The sequence below is a fragment of the Rhinoderma darwinii genome, chromosome 4 (genome assembly GCF_050947455.1).
Source record: "Rhinoderma darwinii isolate aRhiDar2 chromosome 4, aRhiDar2.hap1, whole genome shotgun sequence".
NCBI classification, from domain to species: domain Eukaryota; kingdom Metazoa; phylum Chordata; class Amphibia; order Anura; family Rhinodermatidae; genus Rhinoderma; species Rhinoderma darwinii.
In genome coordinates this window covers 298,025,998-298,043,644 of record NC_134690.1, presented here as the reverse complement: position 1 = coordinate 298,043,644, position 17,647 = coordinate 298,025,998, and the positions used below count along the sequence as shown (strand labels likewise).

General features: G+C 41.0%; 1 protein-coding gene across 2 annotated transcripts in view; it reads left to right on the top strand.

Moving 5' to 3' along the window:
* Positions 1-17,647, top strand: part of URB2 (URB2 ribosome biogenesis homolog) — a 198,083-nt gene that overhangs the window by 90,334 nt on the left and 90,102 nt on the right. For both annotated transcript variants that reach the window (XM_075862643.1, XM_075862642.1), the window contains exon 6: positions 5,741-5,851. In XM_075862643.1, the coding sequence (XP_075718758.1) occupies positions 5,741-5,851 (111 nt within the window). The remainder of the gene's footprint in view (positions 1-5,740; positions 5,852-17,647) is intronic.

The window sequence follows — 17,647 nt, the reverse complement described above, 5'->3', positions numbered from 1 at the left end:
GAGGAATTAATCTAGGGGTGTAGTGAGCATTTTGACCCCACAGGTGTTTCATAGATTTTATTAGAATTGGGCAGTGAAAATAAAAAAAAACTTTTTTTCTTCAATAAGACGTAGTTTTAGCTGAAAATGTTTCATATTCGCCACAAATAAATGAAAAAAAGCACCCTAACACTTGTAAAGCAACTTCTCCTGTGTCCGGCAATACCACATATGTGGTCATAAACTGCTGTTTCGGCACACAGTAGGGCTCAGAAGGGAAGGAGCGTCATTTGGCTTTTGGAGTACAGATTTTGCTGGATTAGTTTCTGGTCGCTATGTCGCATTTGCAAAGTCCCTGTGGGACCAAAACAGTGGAAACCCCCCAGAAGTGACCCCATTTTGGAAACTACATCCCTCAAGGTGTAGTGAGCATATTAACCCCACAGGTGATTGCAACATCGAGTGCACACCAATTTCTGCCAGAGTGAAAATGTTTTTTTCAATAGATATGCCAATATGTGGTGCCCAGCTTGTGCCACTGGAGAGACACACCCCAAAAATTGTTAAAAGGGTTTTCCCGGGTATGGCGATGCCATATATGTGGAAGTAAACTGCTGTTTGGGCACACTGTAGGGTTCAGAAGGGAGGTAGCGCCATTTGGCTTTAGGAGCGTGGATTTTGCTTGTAGTAGTTTTGTTTTGAGTCTTACTGGTGTTTCCGTTTATAATGTGGGGGTACATGTAAGGCGGGCGGAGTATATAATGGGCATAGTCAGGTGGTATAGTGGGGTAAAAAAAAAACAATAAAATAATTCATAGATGTGTGTTATGTTGTGACACAATCCTTTCTGCACAGGCCGGTGTTGCACTAATAAATGGTCTTTACTTATTCCCCGTTTGGTCCACACTCGGCACCTTTGAAGATGGGGAATTTTGCTGAGAAAGTGTTGTCCTGGTATAATACGGGCACCCTCACTTCCAGCAGATATGTTTGGGCCCTCCCCTTCCTGGTTCCCTAATTTTAGGGGCCTTGATAATTCGCTACTTGAAACAGAAGAAATGTTCCCCTCGGGCCGGCACAACTGCATATTTTTATTTCCTGGCTTATTGGTGCCTTGGCTAATTTTATTTTTTCATAGACGTAGTGGTATGAGGGCTGGTTTGTTTTGTGGGACGAGCTGTAGTTTTTATTGGTACCATTTTGGGGTGCATGCGACTTTTTGATCACTTGTTATCCTTTTTTTTTTGGGAGGCAAGGTGACCAAAAAACAGCAATTCTGGCATATTTTTTTAATTCTTTTTATACAGCGTTCACCACGCATTATAAATTACATGTTAGCTTTATTCTGCGGGTCAGTCCGATTCCGGTAATACCTAATTTATAGCACTTTTTTATGTTTTACAACTTTTTGCACAATAAAATAACTTTTGTAAAGAGAATGGATTTTCGCCAAGTTGTGAGAGCCATAACTGTTTTACATTTTTCGTCGACTGAGCTGTATGAGGGCTTGTTTTTAGCGAGACGAGTTATAGTTTTTATAGGTACCATTTTTAGGTACATGTGGCTTTTTGATCACTTTTTATTTCAATTTTTGGAAGACAAAGTGACTAAAAAACAGCGATTATGTCAGTATTTTTTAGTTATTTTTTTTACGGCGTTCACTGTGCGAAATAAATAACATAATATTTTTATAGTTAAGGTCGTTACGGTCGCAGCGTTACCAAATATGTATGGCTTTATTATTTTTTTCAATAATAAATGACTTGATAAGGGAAAAAGGGCGATTGTGTTTTGTGTTATTATTTGAAACTTTTATTGTATTTTTTACAACTTTTATTTTTACTTTTTTTACACTTTTCTTTAGTCCCACTCGGGGACTTGAAGGTCCCAACTGTTTGTTTGATGTTCTAATACATTGCACTACCTATGTAGTGCAATGTATTAGAACTGTCAGTTGTTCACTGACAGCAAGCCGATCAGGCATCCGCCTCCGGGCGGGGCCTAATCTGTTTACTTAATGTCAGATAGGAAGCCATTGTTAGGGCTCCTGTTGCCATAGTAACAGTCACCAGCCTTGCCATCGCATGGCAAGGCTGCCGATTTGCTACAAACCTCTAGGATGCAGCGATCACAATGGATCGCTGCATCGAAGGGGTTAATGCCATGAATCGGAGCTAGCTCCGGTTCTTGGCGATAGATCGGGGTGTCTGCTGTAACATACAGCGGACACCCTCTGCTGATGACGCCGGCTCAGCTTCTGAACCGGAAGCTGAGCCGGCGCCATCTTGACGATGGTACCGGAAGCCTCCTGGGCCCCGCCGACGACTGGGCATAGGAGGATTCCGTTACTGGCGGACCGTGAGGTAAGTATTAGCCCTCCGGTCGCCTTTGCAGCCACCGGAAACCCAGCGATCACGTTGCTGGGGTGCCGGTGGCTATAAACTCCTCACATGCTGTGATCTCTATTGAACGCAGCATGTGAGGGGTTAATCGGTCGGATCGGAGGCTAGCTCCGGTCCTGGCCGATACCCCAGGGTGCCAGCTGTAACATACTGCTGTCACCCGGCGGTGATGTCGCTGGCTCAGCTCCTGAGCCAGCGCCATCTGTTTCACGTACAGTTACGTGGAGATGCGGGAAAAGACCATCTTCCATCACGTAACAGTACGTGAAATGGCGGGAAGGGGTTAAAAAAGGCTTAGGGTATGTGCACACACACTAATTACGTCCGTAATTGACGGACGTATTTCGGCCGCAAGTCCCGGACCGAACACAGTGCAGGGAGCCGGGCTCCTAGCATCATACTTATGTACGATGCTAGGAGTCCCTGCCTCGCTGCAGGACAACTGTCCCGTAGTGTAATCATGTTTTCAGTACGGGACAGTAGTTCCACGGAGAGGCAGGGACTCCTAGCATCGTACATAAGTATGATGCTAGGAGCTCGGCTCCCTGCACTGTGTTCGGTCCGGGACTTGCGGCCGAAATACGTCCGTCAATTACGGACGTAATTAGTGTGTGTGCACATACCCTTACGTAATTGCCTAGAACGAATTTGCTGTATTTGCAGCAGGTTTTGCTGGAATAGTTTTCGCTGCCATGTTGTGTTTGCAGTGCACTGGGGGACAAAAACCGTTGAAACACCCCAGAAGTGACCCCATTTGGGAAACTACACCCCTCAACAATTTTTTTTAGGGGTATAGTATGCATTGTGACCCTACGGGTTTTTTTTCAGAATTTAGTGGAATTAGGCCGTGAAAATGAATGTCAATATTTTTGTCTACGAAAATGTAAAAATTTTTCATTTTCACAAGGGATAAAGGAGAAAAAGTACCCCAACGTTTGTAACGCAATCTCTCCCGGGTACGACAATATCCCACATGTGGTAATAATATTTTTTTTTTATTAGAAATTAATTAACCTTTGCAGGACAGATCCTTTTTTGCTTTTCCATTTTAGTTTTTCACTCCCCGCCTTCCAAACGCCATAACATTTTTATTTTTCCATCAATAGTGTGGTACGAGGGCTCATTTTTTGTGGGAGGAGTAGTAGTTTCTGTTGACACCATTACTCCGCATCATTTAGACCAATATCCTGAATAAAAGAATTTAATTACCAAGTTGGTGAGTGCCTCGCGTTTTTTTTTTGCGTTTTTTTTTCTATTTTTGATTTCAGGTTGTACATGCTGTACTAGTCGATGAGCACCCTGTGGGTATATTGACTGCCGTGATCCATTAGTGTGAATAGTGCCAATGTGAACCTCAACTCCACTATCAATTTCTGGTTCAACAGTGCCAGCCCCCTCCTTTTTTCCTTCTTCCTTTAAGTATTGATTTGCGTTTCCCTGGTAAAACCTTCTGTGTTAGGGTATGTTCACACGCACTGTTTTCAGATGTAATTTGGGCGTTTTACGCCTGGTATTACGCTTGAAAAAACGGCTCCATTACGCCGACAAACATCTGCCCATTGCTTTCAATGGTTTTTACGATGTTCTGTTCCCACGCGGTGTAATTTTCATGCGTCGCTGTCAAAAGACGGAGCGTAAAAAGATGCCCGTGTCTAAGTGCATGTCACTTCTTGGGACGTTTTTGGAGCAGTTTTTCATTGACTCCATTGAAAAACCGCTCCAATAACGTTCGTAAAATATGCCGCGAAAACAGCTCCGTAATTTCAGACGTATTTTGCTACTGCGTGTGAACATACCCTTACAGAATTTTTTTTATTTCCCCTTTATTTTGGTTTATTTCGTGAAACGCATAAAGGGTTAAACTTTCTGAATTCTGTTTTAAATACTTTGAGGGTGCAGTTTTTAAAATGAGGTAGTTTATTAGGGGATTCTAATATATAAGGCCCTCAAAACCACTTCAGAACTAAACTGGTACCTGTAAAAATTGCCTTTTGAAATTTTCTGGAAAATGTGAGAAATTGCTGCTAAAGTTCTAAACCTTGTAACGTCCTAGAAAAATAAAACGACGTTCAAAAAACAATGCAAACATAAAGTAGACATATGGGGAATGTTAACTAGTAACTATTTTGTGTCAGATCCATTTACATTTAGAAAAATGCAAATTTTTCCACATTTTCTCTAAATTTTTGTGTTTTTTCACTAATAGTGGAAAAATTTGGTCGCTAAATTCAATAATCTAAAGTACATTATGTCACGACAGAACAGTCTCAGAATTGTTTGGATAGGTAAAAGCATTCCCAAGTTATTACCACATAAAGTGACACATGTCAGATTTGAAAAAAATCGTCTGTGCCACCAGGCCAAAACAGGCTGCGTCTTGAAGGGGTTAAAGCCAAGAGTCTAAGCCTTAGGCTGGGTTCACACGAGCACATGTAATGGACGGACGTATTTCGGCCAGAAGTCCCGGACCGAACTCAGTAAACATGATTACAGTACGGGACAGTTGTCCTGCAGAGAGGCAGGGACTCCTAGCATCGTACATAACTATGATGCTAGGAGCCCGGCTCCCTGCACTGAGTTCGGTCCGGGACTTCCGGCCGAAATACGTTCGTCCATTACGGACGTTAATGTGCTCGTGTGAACCCAGCCTTAAAACAATACCAACAACAGCACAGATCTAGCCTGAGCTAGACTTTTAGGGAGTAATGACGGAACCGATATGTCCTTGTCTACTGAAGTGCCTCCCTGTCTGGACGTATGAGATGTCTTTGGCAGGGAAAGTGTTAAAGGTTAATTTAAATCAATAGACCGGCTACACTAATTCTACCTGCCAAAAAAACACAAAAATGGAAGCTAAATGATTCAGAAAAATCCTATTGAAATATTTGGAGTTAATATAGTTGTTAATATCAAAGTTACTCTAAGTTTTCTGTAATGCAGATTAGGAAGAAAAAGCTGCTCCTCTGAACGGGCGCTCAGGTGTGGTTTGTACTGGTATCTTCACAAAATCGTCAGGGTGTATTTTCAACGATTTTATTATTAAAAAAGAACAATATAAAATTTGATTGCTGCAACGCGTTTCAACCACGCACTGTGGTCTTCATCAGGCATATAAATTTGGTTACAATACATCATCTTATATACTTGTATCATATGCTTCACTTCCAGGTTAAACTGGCAAGGTGAAGGTTCATCATGGGTGTTTTTATCCCCCCTTTTTATCTTAAGAATCTAAGTTTTCTGTAAAAAACAGCCGAGCAGGCTAACGTACAGAATAACTATAGTTCGTGCTAAGCTTTATCAGTTTACATTGATTATCAGAGGAAAACTGTGACAAACTGTGATATTTTAATTTTCAGGACCTATTTGCTGGAATTACAATGATTAGAATTGTGCTTAACTGTTCCTTGCAAGAAGAAAAAAGTACATTATTCTGGTCTACAGCTTCCCAGATTATAACTGCATTAGTGGTAAGTTTTACATTTCTATTCGTTTTGTTACGTTTGCCAAAGATGACCTGATTGTATTACAACTGGATGAAAATCCTATATTAACCACTTGAATGCAGGAATGCTTTCCACTTTTGCATCACTGCGTTCTGATAAAGGACATGTATAAAGGACATGTGAAACTTATTCTGCGGGTCAGTGATTACGGCGATACCAAATTTATATTGTTTTGTTTTACTGCTTTGCACAATAATAACCTTTTTTTTTTTTTTTTTCGGATCTGTGTGAAGGCTTGTTTTGTGCGGAAGAGCTTTAGTTTTTACCATTTTGTGGGAGATATATATATATTCTCAGTTTTACATTTTTTTGGAGAGAGACGAACAAAAAACACGGTAATTCCAACATTGCTTTTCATTTTTTCTTATAGCGTTCACCATGCAGGATAAAGAACGCGTTAGTTGTGGTCATGCCAATACATAAAGCTTTTTGTAATGGAAAAGTTTGTAATTTTTATTTTTTTTTTTAATTTTTTTTAATTTCTTTATTTTTTATTATTTTTTAAAAATACATATTTACATCATTCAGTCTTTCCCAAATCAATTACCGTATATTTCGGACTATAAGACGCACTCCGGTCTTAGACAACAGAAAATATGAAAAAATGTCATATTTCACTTCTTTTACAAAGAAAAATCTTTTGTTAACAAATTTTTTGTTCAGTTTCACCACATTCTGAGAGCCATAACTTTTATATTTTTCCATCGTTTGAGCGGTGTGAGGGCTTCATTTTTGCGGGACAAGTTGTAGTTTTTATTAGCACCATTTTTTGGGAACATACGATTTTTTTCTATCACTTTATTTCATTCTTTTTAGCGGTATGATGACCAAAAGACAAGATTCTGGGGTTTTAAATTTAATTTTTGATACGCCATTCGCTGTGAGTCAAATAATGCTATATTGTAATAGTTTCTGACTGTTACGGACGCAGCGATACCAATTTTTTGATTATTTTTTATATTTTTACTTTGTGCTTGGGGAAAAATTGGAAAAGGGTTTGTTTTTGTTTTTTTACTTTTTCACTCCTGAAAATTTATCTAACTTTTTATTAATTTTTTTACACACATTTTACTAGTTCCCCTAGGGGACTTGAACCAGCCATCATTAGATCACTGGTACAATACACTGCAATACATGGATGAGTTACGGAAGCCGCGTAACTCGATGAACTACGCTGTTTCCTTAACTCCCATCGTAGTGCATGGCAGTTACAGAAGCTACGTAGCATGCTACACTGTTTACGTTACTACTATTCAGTACTTTGGGTGTTACGGAAACTGCGTAGCTCAGCAAGTTACGCTATTTCCATAACTCGACCATGTAATCAGGAAGTGGCCGGAAGACAGCAGAGCAGGGTAAGAGAACAGGGTTTAGGGGGCACCGTTCTAGAGGTGGGACCCGCATCTATCTCACATTTGACATATCCTGTGGATATGTCATAAACGTCCCTCATGGGAAAACATTTATCTAGTTAAACAGCGCCATCGCTGTTCCTGGCAGTTAGCGCAGCGTGTCGGAAGCTGACACCTGCAGTGTATGGAGCAGGTTCAGCGCGCGAGCCCACTCCATATATCATCCCCTTCCCGCTCCAAGATGTGCCGGCACATCACGGGTCGGGAAGGGGTTAAAGGGAATATGTTGCTTGAAAATTTTTTTCTTTTTAGTTCAACAGTTAGGCTATGTTCACACGGAGTATTTTGGGGGAGGAATATCTGCCTCAAAATTCCGTTTGGAACTTTGAGGCAGATATTCCTCTCCCTGCACGCCGATTTTCGCGGCAATTATCGCGCCGTTTTTCGCCCGCGGCCATTGAGCGCCGCGGGCATAAAACAGCGAGATATACGCTTTCTCCTGCCTCCCATTGAAGTCAATGGGAGGTCGGAGGCGGAAGCGCCCGAAGATAGGGCATGTCGCTTCTTTTTCCCGCGAGGCAGTTTTACTGCTCGCGGGAAAAAGACGCCGACGCCTCCCATTGAAATCAATGGGAGGCGTTCTCGGGCCGTTTCTGCCGAGAATACCCCGTGTGAACATAGCCTTAGTGTATAAATGATTAAATATTGTTCTAATTTTTTTCATTTCTTCACGAGTCAGGAAATATTATAAATTAGATTCTAATTTATAATATTTCCCTGTTCTGGTCACTAGAGGGAGCAATTCCCAAAATTGCAGCATTGGCATATGGTAAAGCAACCACATTGCTTTATGCTGCAAAATTTGAGAAGACACACTCGCTCTAGCGTCCTCAAACAATCCCCCCTCCTTTATCCTGGCTAGTGGCAGGAGAAAGGAGGGGATTGAATGTTCAAGCCTCCTACACTGTGTGTCGACATTTTTTGAGCGAATACACAGTGTAGTAGGCTTACATACAGTGGTAATCGCACAGTAAAACACGAACAAACACAGACATAACTTACCTGCTCCTGCTGCCGCCGCTCCCTCCGCTCCTAGTTCTTGCTTCAGAACACATATCCGGAAGCCGCGACCGGAAGTAGTAATCTTACTGTCCGGCCGCGGCTTCCGGTCCACAACAAAATGGCGCTGGATGTCGCTCTGCCGAAGACCTTCCATTTGGACTGTGTGGGAGCGGTGCATGTGCCGTTCCCACACAGACGGCGTACACCATAGTGAATGCGAACGGCTCCCGTTTGCATTCTCTATGGGGATGTATGTGCAGTATTCCATGTCTGTTTGTGTCGTTAATCGGCACATACAGAGGTGAAAAAAAAAAATGCCAGCCCCCATAGAGAAGCAAAAGTTAGAAAATAAAAAAAAGTAAAACACAAACACACAAATAAATAAACATTTTTTGAATAAAACACTAAAAGCAAATTGATATAGAATTTTTTTTTTCGCGACACCCTTCCTTTAAGTAAGGAACGGTCAGGGGGCCTGGCGATACCGGGTCCCTTGACTGCCGACTATAAGACGCAGGGACATTTTAGCAAGATTTATTTTGTACCGGAAAATATGGTATACATCATTCATTACTAAATTATTTATAACCCCCAATGTCATTTGTCTTTAGATAATAGTAATAAACCCCAAGAATATCCACTGGACAAAAAAAACTGTCAATTTAATCAGAAAAAAAGCTTTATTGTATAACACATATAATCAAAGACAAATGTAAAAACACTTAAAAGGAGAAAGAGAACCCACATAAATTGCGGTGAGAGGTAAGTACATAGTCCATTGCAATAATGGTAAGCTGAAATAAAACATGTGCCACAGGACCAAATAATAAATAGTAGATTTCTGGCAGCATATAAAGAACTGACCAAAGGTAAATAGAAACTAAAAGTCCAGCTAACACGCAGGCAAAAATAAACTAATTTGCAAGGAATATACCAACTGCACACAAACCACCAGCCCCGATGAACGTTTCACTCCTTTCTTCCTCCCGGCAAGAAATAGCTTCTATGTATCCCGAATCAGTCAGGTCAGCGGGACTGACTGCTTTGGTGATAGCAGCCCCACCTTTTATCCATCACATCTAACATCAGACTTTAGGTCAATAACAGCATGATAAATAACAGCTGGATACTTCTGGTCAGACATGCGGGACCCGCTGTCACCGAAGCAGCAAGTCCCCCTGACCTAACGGATTCGGGTGAAAGGTGAAATTAGCGAATAATAAGCGTTAACTCGTTCGTCTGCTGATCTTTGCCCTGTTTTCAGGAACGACCATTGGTCCTTGAAATTGGGCCTTAAAGAGGCTCTGTCACCACATTATAAGTGCCCTATCTTTCTGAATAAGGAGATCGGCGCTGTAATGTAGGTGAAAGTAATGCTTTTTATTTAGAAAAACGATCTATTTTAAACCACTTTATGAGCGATTTTTAGCTTTATGCTAATGAGTTTCTTAATGCCCGTTCTATTTGGCCCCGGATATGTAATAACCCCCTGAACTGTCAATGCGGCATGTAACGGCAAGGAGGCGTGTTACTATGACACTGTCCAATCAGATAACGGACAGTGTTACAGCAAGAGCGAGGAGAGACCGCGTGCGCATGCTCTCTCTTCAGCTGTCGGCAGACAAGGACAAGACCGATCTCTCGCGAGGGATCAGACATTTTTGGACTGGTGTGCCGAACTGGCAAGGGGGCGTGTCACTGCTACGGACAGTGTAAGCTGGAGAGAGGAGAGCGCGCATGCACACGCACACGCTCTCCTCGCTCTTGCTGTAACACTTTCCGTATCTGATTGGACAGTATCACAGCCATAGTAACACGCCACCTTGCCATTACACGCCCCATTGACAGTTCAGGGGGTTATTTAAATATCAGGTGCCAAATATAACGGCACCGATCTCTAAATAACAGAGGAGGGTAGAATTTTTTTTTAAAGTGCCCCAGGGTTTGAGCAGCCCCACTCAGCTGCACGTGTATGGGCAGGTTTAAAGGTTCTCTTTAAGGGGGTGTTAAGGGACTACATACAGGTGTACATGACAGAAAAAAAATATAGAAGAGCACAAATTTATTATTCATTATTGTCCCGTGTTAGTATCATTATTCAATATAATTATAAGTAGGAGGGTGGGGTACTGGGAGCAACAAGTGGAAAGATTTGGGTCTACTATAAATTCATAAAAGCTGTAAAACCAGCAGGATTATTTCATGTATTAACAGGAGGGAGCATAATCTTGCTACTTTATACAAGCATTAGTCAAGCAACATCTTAAATTCAGTTTATAAAAATGATGCCTTGAGGTTGGAAGAAGAAAAAAAAAAATCTTGTGACCGGGATTATTAAAAATGAATAAAATGGTTAAATGTATTTAGTTGTGAGAAAAGACCTTTAAGGGAGAGGGGATTCAATTTGCTTGTAATATGTATCTGGACCACTCAAACAGGAAATGACACAGGTTTAATTTCTAATGGTGAAAAAAAGCGTTCTTTACTGTAAGAGTAGTGAAGTTACATAATTGTCTTTGGGATTTTTTTTAACCAGAGACAGCAATATTTAGGGCTGTGTATATTTATAAAATAACTTATTAATATTAATCCAGTCTGACTGCCATGTATGTTCGTCAGGGGAATTTATTTTCCCTTTAGCAGCGTTTTACCTCATTCTTATCCCGTTTTTCCTTCCCTGGTACAGGTAGTAGTTAAAAAACCCACCTTTGAGGTCCTGCCCCAAGATTTCAACCTAAGGCCTTTTTCACACAGCAGTATTTTGGTCAGTATTTGGCATCAGTATTTTGAAGCCAAAACCAGGAGTGGAACATAAACTGAAAAAGTATGATAAAAAGATTTGTAGCTCTTCCGTGCTTTGGACCAACTTCATTCAAAATGCTTACGTGACTACTGCTGTGTGAAAGAGACCGAAGGCTGCTTTCCCTCAACCACAATACAGGTGCATTCTAGGGTACGTATTACAGACAAAATAGCTAGACCTCCCGCAGTTTTTCTGAACCAGATTTAGATCATCATAGGATCCAGGCTCTGAAAAACAGAGGTAGGACAGAGTTTTGCGACCTTAATATAGATGCTAAAGTGTACCAGTAAGGCCATAAGCCTGAAAGAGGCCGATGCCTCAGAAATTATTTTAAAGGACTTTCCATCCAACTTAACGGTCACTGCTGCCTATCTGCACCAAAACCAATGGTTCTTAACATCCCCTTCAATAATTCATCAACCTGATCTGTGCTATTCTAAACCTATCAAACCATTTCCCAGTTTTTGTAACAGATTTCCGGTGTCATTAAACCCCCCTACCAACATCACCTGCCTAGCTTCTCCTTATACCATTAATCCCTTCCTTACTAGGAAAAACGTTTCCATACTGCTAGTAGAAATGTCCTGTAGCAGTGCTAATCCAGAACTTAGGCAAATTTATGTCTCTTAACTCTTTTGCTGCCATGGTTTTGAGACCATTTAGACATGTGACATACACATATAAAACCAAAATGATGATAAAATATTATAATATACCCCATACCCATATATTTTCTGAAAGTAGACACCTGGCACATAGTAAAAATGCCACCCAACGCTTTACACTCTTAAACACCATAATGCATTTTTTTTTTTATCAAAATGTAATGATTTGGAAATTAAAAGTCTGACCCAAGCAAGGCCTTAGACGCACCACACTTCCCTGAACAGTCTCCAGAAAATAATCAAAGCTGAAGAGAACGAAGTTCTCTGTAATCCAGTTGTTGGTAAACATTCCAGGCACTGAGTTGGCAAGTGGCCTGTTTTAGGCACGGGTAGTGATTTATAGATCAACAGCTGCTCATCTGCTCACCACACCACTTCAGTAGTGCAATACAAAATATAACTTTGAATGTGACAGAGAGCACATATTCTCTCTCATTCGTAAGGAACAGTAATAACACAACCAAAAGTTAATTAACCCCTTAGTGACCAAGCTTGTTTGGACCTTAATGACCAAGCCAAATTTGTCAAATCTGGTATGTCTGACTTTATCAGAGAATAACTCTGTGAAAGTTTTGAATATCCAAGTAATTCTGACATTGTTTTTTCGTCACATGTTGTACTTTATTTTAGTGGTAAAAGTAGACTGATACGATTTGCGGAAATAACTTAAAAAATAGAAAAATTGAAGAAATTTTGTAAAAATTATCATTTTTCCCTATTTTTAACTGCAATATGTCACATATGTACACACATACTGTACAATTTTTTTTATTAAATAAATATTTCTATCTCTTTACTCCATTTTGGCAGCACTTTTGAAATTTATTTTTTATTTTTGAGCAATTTAGAAGACTTACAAGTTGAGTAATAATTTTATAGATTTTGTAGTACATTTTGTTTTCCTGCACCAAGCCAGGTTTTCATAGGTGTCAGAATGGTGGAAACCCCCACAAGTGACCCCATTTTGAAAACTAGACCCCTTAAGGTATTTATTAAGGGGTGTTGTAAGTATTTTGACCCCACAGTTTTTTTGTAAGAATTCATGCAAAGCAGGCATAAAAAAATATAATTTAACTTTTTTCATAAAAGTATCAATTTGAAGACCGATTTCTGTGTAAAGCGACCATAAGAATGAAGAAACACACCCCAAAATCTATCACCCTGTTTCTCCTGTTTTCAAAAATGCCCCCATTGTGACTCTAATGCATTGCCTGGACACACAGCAGGGCTTGAAAGGAAGGGAGCACCCAGAGGCTTTCAGGACTCATATTTTGCTTGAAAATGTTTTAGGCCCCACTGTATATTTGGAGAGGTTTTAAACTACCAGAACGATAGAAACTCCCCATAAACGACCCCATTTAGAAAACTAGACCCCTTAAGGTATTTATCTAGGGGTGTAGTGAGTATTTTGACCCCACAGTTTTTTGCTAAATTTAATGCATAGCAGGTGAAAAAAAATAAAAAATCACTTTTTTCATAAAAGTATCACTTTGAAGACCGATTTCTGTGTAAAGCGACTATAAGAATGAAGAAACACACGCCAAAATCTATCACCCTGTTTCTCCTGTTTTCAAAAATGCCCCCATTGTGACCCTAATGTGTTGCCTGGACACACAGCAGGGCCCGAAAGAAAGGGAGCACCCGGAGGCTTTCAGGACTCCTATTTTGCTTGAAAATGTTTTAGGCCCCACTGTACATTTGGAGAGGTTTTGAACTACCAGAACGATAGAAACTCCCCATAAACGACCCCATTTAGAAAACTAGACCCCTTAAGGTATTTATCTAGGGGTGTAGTGAGTATTTTGACCCCACAGTTTTTTGCTAAATTTAATGCATAGCTGGTGAAATTAAAAAAAACAAAACACTTTTTATATAAAAGTATCACTTTGAAGACCGATTTCTTTGTAAAGCGAACATGAAAATGAAGAAACACACCCCAAAATCTATCACCCCGTTTCTCCTGTTTTCAAAAATACTCTCATTGTTGCCCCAATCTGCTTATTAGACGTGTGGCTGGGCCAAAAAGAGAGGGAGCACCCTTTGGCTTTCAGGGCACAATTGAATAAATTCTAGGCCCCATATCATGCATTTAGAGGCATTGAGCTGCCTGAACAAAAAAAAAAAACACTCAGAAATGACCCCATTGTAAAAACGAAACCCCTAAAGGTATTCATCTAGTGGTGTAGTGGGCATGCGGCCCAAAAATTTTTTAAAGGAGGAAATAATGGGTATCATTTCAGACACTATGGGTATATGTTTTCTTCAAGCTTTTATTACGTTTCCACATGAAATAGAGGAGACGTGGTAGAAGGTTATTTTGTTAGAAATATGCCACATTAATAAATTTGGGCGGCACAGAATAGAATTGAAGCCGTGTATTCATAACGGATACATGTCGCTATAGACTTATTTGCCTGTACTTATGACTACGTCTTGCTGGCTGAAGAAGCAGTTGGTGCCATTATGATGTCATTGTGGACAGAATTCTGTCCTAATATAAAATCAGTCAAAGAGGAAAAAATAAACTGTACTGGAGTGACGGGCAATATCTTCAAACAAATGGAGGAAAATGTATCCAACTATGTTGCAAACTCGAGTCTCTTCACTAGATAGAAGAACACCTGCAGGGCTGTCAAGACAAGGTTTTTTTTTTTCAGTGACTGGTTGTACAACGTCTCTTTAGCTCCATCAATCCTTATGAGGGACGAATGTGCCAAGTGACGCGGTACACCATAACAGGCCCCTGCCCGGCAAGGTAGGAACCGCTATGTGCACAAAACAACCAATCACCTACAGAATATATAAAAGGACAGTGTCCAAAACCATCTATAGGAACAGTAAAGGATCACTAATCCCCAAAATGATGTCAGTATTTTCAGAAGAACCGTAACAAAGCCCATGGTGTATTGATAAGGAACAGCTCAATTATTAGAGATCCTCCAAATAAAAAAAAAGATCATGCCCGTATCACGGTACAGAATTAGGAATGTAACAGCTGTATGTGGCAGGACATAGTCATAAGAACAGTCAAAATAAAAAAATTGTGGATGTGGGATTTTGTACTGGACAATTAATTCCAGCACTTGATCACCCACAAATAAATAAAAAAAATCATAAGGGGTAAAATTAGTTTCACGGTCTGAAAAAAATGTGCTCTACAACCTCTCCCACAAGAAATAATCCCTACTTGGAAAGCCCACAAACTAAAAAGAAAATATAAAGAAATTGACTCCCTAAAAAGGCCCCCAACCCATTTTTTTTTTGTGTTAAATTCTAGTAATTTGCAACCGTGTGAAAGGTTTCGAAACAGGGGTAGTTACAAAGGGCTGGTTTTGATGGACACATGGGGCAATAAAAGCGGGTATCCCTCCTCCTGCCATGCTTGCTACATACCCGACACCTTTTTTGGGGATATTTTTGGGTCTCAGTGGAGGGAATAGGGTGTAAAAAGTGGCGCTCTGAAAGCCTGCGCACATCCTCAGATTCGCAGGATTGTGCCGGTATAGTGGACTCAAAAAGGAGATGCTCAATGACCTTCTCCTGAAATTGAAGGAAAGTGAGCGTTCCTTGGGCTTTTTTGAAAATAACAAAACTGTTATAGGTAGCAACCTGGATGAGGTAGATTGCTACCTTTTTGTACCAGGCCTTATTTTTGCGCTTCACCAGGTAAGGCTGAAGCACCAGGTCGGAAAGGTCTACACCCCCCATAAATTTGTTGTAGTCTGTTACACAGACAGGTTTCTGCTTTGCAGTGGTAGCCCCCCTCTCCGTAATTGCCACAGTGGTGTCCGTGTGTACGGTGGACAGCATGTAGACATCCTTCTTGTCGGCCCACTTCACTGCAAGCAATTCCTGACTTGCAAGGGCCATGGATGTTCCTTTTCCCAAACGCCTGGACACCAACTGTTGTGATAGTCCCACTCTGTTCTTCCGTACTGTCCCACAGGCCCCTGTATTTGCAGCATGGAGGGCTTTATAAAGGGCAACGCTGGTATAAAAATTGTCTGTATAGACGTGGTACCCCTTGTGCAGAAATGGCTCCATTAGGTTCCACACAATTTTGCCAGAGGTGCCAATAGTTTCTGGGCAGCCTGGGGTATAAGTTTGGCAGTCCCTGCCTTCATAGATTTTGAAACCGCAGGTGTAACCCGTTGTGCTCTCGCACACTTTGTACAATTTCACCCCATATCTGGCTCGTTTGGAAGGGATGAATTGACGAAAGGAAAGACGCCCTTTGAAGCTCATGAGCGATTCATCTACTGACAAATTTTTGTCAGGGGTGTACAACTTTAGAAATAAATCACTTAGAAGGGTGATTAATGGCCTTAATTTATTAAGCCGATCATAAGCTGGGTCACTTCTTGGGGGGACTTGGGAATTATCAGTAAAATGCATGAATCGCATTAGGGCCTCATAGCGGTTTCTGGACATCACTGCTGCAAATACAGGGGTAGCGTGGACAGCATTACAAGTCCAGTAGGACCGGACAGAGGGTTTTTTAACCAAACCCATATTGAGGGTAATGCCTAAATTTTTTTGTATTTCTGGGACACTTGTGGGGCTCCACATTCTGGAGTACATAGACGCAGGCTTTTGTAGAACAAACTGCCTAGCATACAGATTAGTCTGCTGGACTATCAAGTCTAGGACCGTATCACATACAAATAAATGGAAAAAATTATAGGGGGTAAAATTTTGGACGTCGACACTAATTCCTGGGGTCGCTTCAAATTGGGGTACTTGGGGGGAAAATGATAGTGCAGGATCCCACATCACGGGAGGGACTGCAACACTCGGCCCTGCACTTGACACCTGACACCCTACAGCGACTGACGTATCCACCACCATAGGACTATGGGGTTCAGCAGTGGAATTAGAATCGTCACTGTCACTGTCTGGAACAAATTCTGAAGCGGTGTCTGTTTCGCTTTCAGAAGTGTCGGAACATAGCAAGGCGTAGGCTTGCTCCGCGCTGCACATACGCTGAGACATATTTATAGATGTGTATGTATGTGTATATATATATATATATATATATATATATATATATATATATGCCCTATAAGTCCTAACCCTAAAGTAAACCTAAAATCCTAAAAACGACACATTATTTTTTTTTTTTTTTTATATATATATTTTTTTTATATATATATATTTTTTTATATAACAGACGTAAAATTAATTCTAAACGGCCCTAAACACGAACGCTAAACTAGCCCTAACCCTAAAGTAACGCTAAACTAACGCTAAACTAGCACTAACGCTAAACTAGCACTGACGCTAATCTAGCGCTGACGCTAATATAGATTTTATATATTATATATATATATATGTGTGTATAAGAACGATGATTTTTTTTTCACTTTTTTTCTTTCTTCACAGCACAGGACTTAGACTGATTTCTCTCTCCTCTCAGAACAACTACAATGGGAGGAGAGAGAAACACAGCCCATGTCCTGGCTCTGTTTTGAAAATAACTGTCAGTGATCTCTGTGATAGGTTTTATCACAGAGATCACCTGATCAGGGACCAGTCACAACGGTCCCTGATTGTTACTGTGCCAGATGACGACACAGGTAAGACATGCAAAGCGCACTCGGGCGCCATTTTAGCAGGGGGGGGGGGTAAAAAGACCGTGGGGGGGTGCGATCGGACCGGGGGGGGGGGGGGAAATCGGACATGAAGGGGAATCGGACGGGGGGGGGATCGGACGTGGGGGGGGGACGGACGCACTATTTACCCGTTCTCTCTCCTCTCTAAGGAGTTATTCCATGAGAGGAGAGAGAAATGGCGATTATCTGCCGGTTTAGCGTGATCGCCGTGAAATAGCGATTCACGGCGATCACGTGACCAGAGACCACTCGTTATGGTCTCTGGT